Here is a 4,760-nt window from a genome sequence, read left to right as displayed (position 1 = left end):
AACAATGTGATTATGGAATAAAATGGTGGGAAGATAATGATATGGAGTGATTAAGTTCAAAACAATATTAGGTAGTCCGTAGCATTGATGATTCGGATATGGTGAACAGCGAAAAATAATGATTGCCAGAAGAACACGATTAAACAACAAACAAAGTCAATCAAAGGACACTGATCTAGCATTAAAATCAACGATCGAATAGGTGAATGGGAGAGAAGTCTAAGGAAAAAGAATCACTATTATTTTTATTTTTCAAGGTAATATATTTTTCAAGGTCAGACAAATTGAAGCCGCATTCTAGAAATTCTGATATCGCAACATAAAGAGCTATGCGAATCCGAATTTATGTTGATTTAGAATAATGTTTTACCATAGTTTAGAGGTCTTAAGATGATATATTAATAAAATACTAGTCTTCAAGGTCAATACATTTTTTTCCCTTATTATCATCCCCCCTTTTTGATTTTAAAATTTTAAAAATGAGAGGGAGAGAGAGAGAGAGAGAGAAAGAGCTATAAAATTTCATAATTGTAATGATTTCTTATGATATTCTAACATAATTAGGAAGTATTGAAGGTCAAACAACAATCGCAATCCTGGGAATCCTCGCTATGGCTAAACAAGGAACTCAAGGTTAAATAAAGGAACTCAAGGTCAGAGCCTTGAAACCGGGGAAACGAATTGTATTTGTATTAATCAAACAAAATAAGATATCTTATCGGGTGAATTTTGGCGATTAGGCAATGGAAACTAATTTTAACTAAGGATTTATCCTGGATTCATGCGCGTGAAATCATTCAAATTATTCATTCCACCTGGACGGAATGATTTCAAACGGTGCATCCAGGATTTTTCCGTGCTCTTTCTTTCTGCATCGGTCCATAATGGGTTATGATCAATAACAACCACTTGCATGTCTTGCCAAATGTGAGCTTCTTTGTTGAAATGTTCCCCTACGGGTTCGGTCACGCGTTTGGTTTTGATGGTTGATCGGTGGTTGTTGGTCCTAAGTCTGATGTTTGTAGTTTTCCCAACATATTGTTGTCCACATCGTTTACAATTCATGAGGTATATGCAGTTGTTGGTTTTACAGGAGAGTTGACCCAATATTTTATACGTTTTGCCTGTAGTGAAGCTTTGGAACGTTTCTGAATTATGGCTAAATTTGCAAAGCAAACACCGCTTGTCAGAGCAAGTTGAAAAGCCTCCATTGGGTAGGGGGTTGTCTAATCTGGCCCTTACCACCAAATCCTTGATATTCCTGGGTCGTCTGAAGGACACCATTGGTGGCTCACCAAATTCTCTTGCCAATCTAGGATTATCCAAGAGTTTCGGGAAGTTATCCTTTAGGATTTTGTTTAGATCCTCCAATGCAGGGTGGTAAGTGGTGACTAGAGGTACTCTACAGCATTTCGTTTTCTCCCTGTACTGCAACAGTGAAGACCTGTCGATTGTTTTAACCTCATCAATGGCATTAGTGACAGATAGCGGCTTGTAACCTCGTTTGCATAAATGAGACTTTATTTGTTGACCCTGTCGTTCATAGGATTCCTCACTAGAACAAATTCGTCTGGCACGAATTGTTAGGCCTTTCGGTAAATCCTTGAAAATGTGATGTGGGTGACAGCTGGATGGCATTAGATATAAATGGGCGTCGGTCGGTTTGGTATGGAGATCAAATTCAATTTCACCATATCTAAGAGTGAATTTTGTATCAAGAAATGTATTGGTGGTATCTGAAATATCCACTGTGAACTTAATACTATGGTGAAATGAATTGACAAAGGACACAAACTTGTCCAGACTTTCCCTTCCTTCGACCCATTTGATTTCTATGTCATCGATGAACCTAAGCCAGCTGAGGGGTTTAGTGGGTACTTGTAGCAAAATTTGTTTTTCTAGTCTACCCATAAATATGTTAGCATACGAGGGTGCCATTTTAATTCCCATGGCCGTACCACTTACTTGGAGGTAATGTTCCCCATTGAACATGAAGTTATTGCGTTTAAGTACATGTTCTAAAAGTTTAACCAAGGAGTCCGTGGACGGTTTTTTGGTGTTTTCTACTGTTCCAGACTTCCTTGCATGCCTCAATGCCTTCATCGTGAGGCATGTTCGTGTATAATGATGCAACGTCCATAGTCACGAGAAGGGTGTTGTCTGGCAAGTTCGAAGTTGGGGTTTTGTTCATGTAGTCTGTCGTGTCTTTGAGGTAGGACGGTATGGTTTCTACATGTGGTCGTAGGTGCATGTCCAAAAACTGAGATTTTCTCAGTTGGATGACCAATAGTGCTGACAATTGGGCGTCCTGGGATTCCTTCTTTGTGTATTTTAGGTAGAAGGTAGAATTGTCCAGGTGTGCTGTCGTTAGAGGGAACGAGACAAGTGAAAGTTTCAAGACTTATTTCTTCATCGCGTCTCATTTTTTCTAAAGTGTCGATAATAGCGTCAGCATTGCTTTTTGTGGGGTCAAAATCAATTTTTCTATAGAAGAATTGATTTGACAATTGTCTGTTTGCTTCTGCTATATACTATTGTTTGTCCATAACGACTACAGTGGACCCTTTATCTGCCTTCTTAATGACAATATCTTCCCGGGTTTTAAGTGCTTGAATACTGCTCCTTTCATTGCGGGTCAGATTGTCATAAGTTTGAGTAGGATTTTGAAGCAACTTTTCATTGTCTGATTCTACGGCCTCTATGTATGTCTCAAGGGTTGGACATTTTCCTGGTCTTGGATCCCAAGTACTTTTGATACGAAAGGGATCAGGCTCATATGAAGTTGTCTGTTCCTGTGATTGAGATGAACTCTCCGTATCGGATTCGTTGGCAAAATCAGTGGACTTCTGGCGACTTGAAAAGTGCTCTTTTAAACGCATACGTCTGAAGAATGCCCTGGTGTCCTCTCTAAGTTGTTTCTCATCGATTTCACGGGGTACTGGACAAAAGTTTAGACCTTTGGACAGTAAGCTGGTTTCAGAATCTGATAGTACAACACTGGAGAGGTTAAGAATGGCATTTGTATGTGATTCAAGCTCACTTGGCATGTCTGTTGTGATGCGTTTAAATCTCCTGTTTCTTTTGGTTTTGGTAGATGGTTTATTCGTTGGTCGTTGTGGTGTTACAGTAGGAACTCTCTGTCTACCATTGTTTGAACGGGAGTGTAGATGGATTGAATCTCTGGAAAATTTTTTGGTTTGCTTCTCTAGCAGAGATTTCGACAAAGTTGAATTGTACCCTTCTAGGATATGGCACAGCTCTTCATATTCTCCTTGGGACACAGCATTCCGCAACTTCAGATCATTGGCGGTGATGGCCTCAGTAATGTGTCCAACCTGGTGTAAGTCCCAAGAGAGACAAAGGTCCATCAGTTGTTTAAAACATGAGTGCAAAATGCTGTTCCAACGATTTAAAAATCGTTTGGAAATGTTACCGATGTTAGGAGTGAGCTTGATTTTGAATCCTGTGGGCACAGCGTCATTTTTTATTTAAGTGGAACAATTGGAGACCCGGTGTTGAGTTTTGACCAGTTTTTTGTTTAATTTCTTAATAGATTTGAATGTTGCATCAGTGGTAATGGACATAATGAGAGCATGAAAATTTAAGTTCCGAAAACGAGAGAAAAATGTATTTCATAAACAGCAGAACAATAGAAAATGTCATGAAGAAATATAAGACATTTCATACAAATGTACATAAATACGTGGGAGACAACAAACAATACACGACTGTACTGTGGGAAGAAAGAGGATGGATCAAGCGATGCAGTTGGGGATTAATAGTTATATAAAAGCACAAAAACCCAACAACATCCTACTTTCTTAAAGTATCGGATCTGAGAAGATACAAGGTAACGATAACAGCTGATCTCCAAGTTCGGGTGATCCGGTGACGTCACCGTATAAATAGGTCCTTGAAAATACATCTATATCCATGAATATACGATGAGAATAAAAGAAATATACACGTAGAAAACTTCAAGAAGAACTGTTCTTTGTAAATATATTTTTCTTTTTTTGTAAAAACATTTGCATACCTGAAATATTGGAGGCTGAAAATATGAAAAGCTAATGTGACGTAACAAAAATGGACGTCATTTTTTGGTTTGTAATAGATGATCACATGATAGACACTGTGTTTTTATCTCCAAACTGAAGAGTATCCTTTGCACACGGCACATCATGATTTGCAGAAAATTACGAAGATTATGATGATGGCCGTGCAGTTTCGATCCATGCGTCCTGATGTGAGTTATCACTAATCAAAAAGTGTTCATGCGCTCACCATGGTATTTAAATATTTGTGAATGAGAGGCATACAATGGCATGGTATATATAGATTAACCTATCCACCATTTACAAAACTCCATTTAATTTTGATACCTAAATCCCTGCGGTAAGCTGCGAAATCGATTGAAACATTTGTTGTGTGTATGAGTTATCTCCCCCAATAATTCTCTAAGGTTTTCTGTGGTCAGAGAAAATTCGACCTAACAACATCTTGAATCTTTTACGTTGCATATTATGCCTTATGAGTCAATTAAGGACGAAATTTATACCAACATTTAATCATTGACTCTTCTTGTAAATCTTTTAACTTATTCCACAGATAAAAAAAACCTTCATTTGTAGAAACTTTACAAAATTCTATGAGAATTTTCAACATAATCAGTTTTATATATTCTAAATCATTTTCTATAATTCTCAGACTTACAACATAAATTAAAATGAGTAATCAATTAAATGTTTATTCCAAAACAG

The 4,760-nt window shown here is 37.6% G+C and overlaps 1 protein-coding gene across 1 annotated transcript; it reads right to left on the bottom strand.

Moving 5' to 3' along the window:
* Window positions 1-830: 830 nt before the first annotated feature.
* On the bottom strand, window positions 831-2,103 carry LOC130053647 (uncharacterized). The gene is made up of 2 exons (XM_056161015.1): window positions 1,243-2,103; window positions 831-953 (listed from the first exon to the last, which is right to left on the bottom strand). The coding sequence occupies exons 1-2, from the start codon at window positions 2,101-2,103 to the stop codon at window positions 831-833; spliced, it is 984 nt and encodes a 327-aa protein (XP_056016990.1).
* Between the last annotated feature and the right edge of the window lie 2,657 nt (window positions 2,104-4,760).

The sequence above is a fragment of the Ostrea edulis genome, chromosome 3, assembly GCF_947568905.1.
Source record: "Ostrea edulis chromosome 3, xbOstEdul1.1, whole genome shotgun sequence".
Classification (NCBI taxonomy): Eukaryota; Metazoa; Mollusca; class Bivalvia; order Ostreida; family Ostreidae; genus Ostrea; species Ostrea edulis.
The sequence above is the reverse complement of the archived record's forward strand: the minus strand, read 5'-3'. Positions and strand labels throughout refer to the sequence as shown.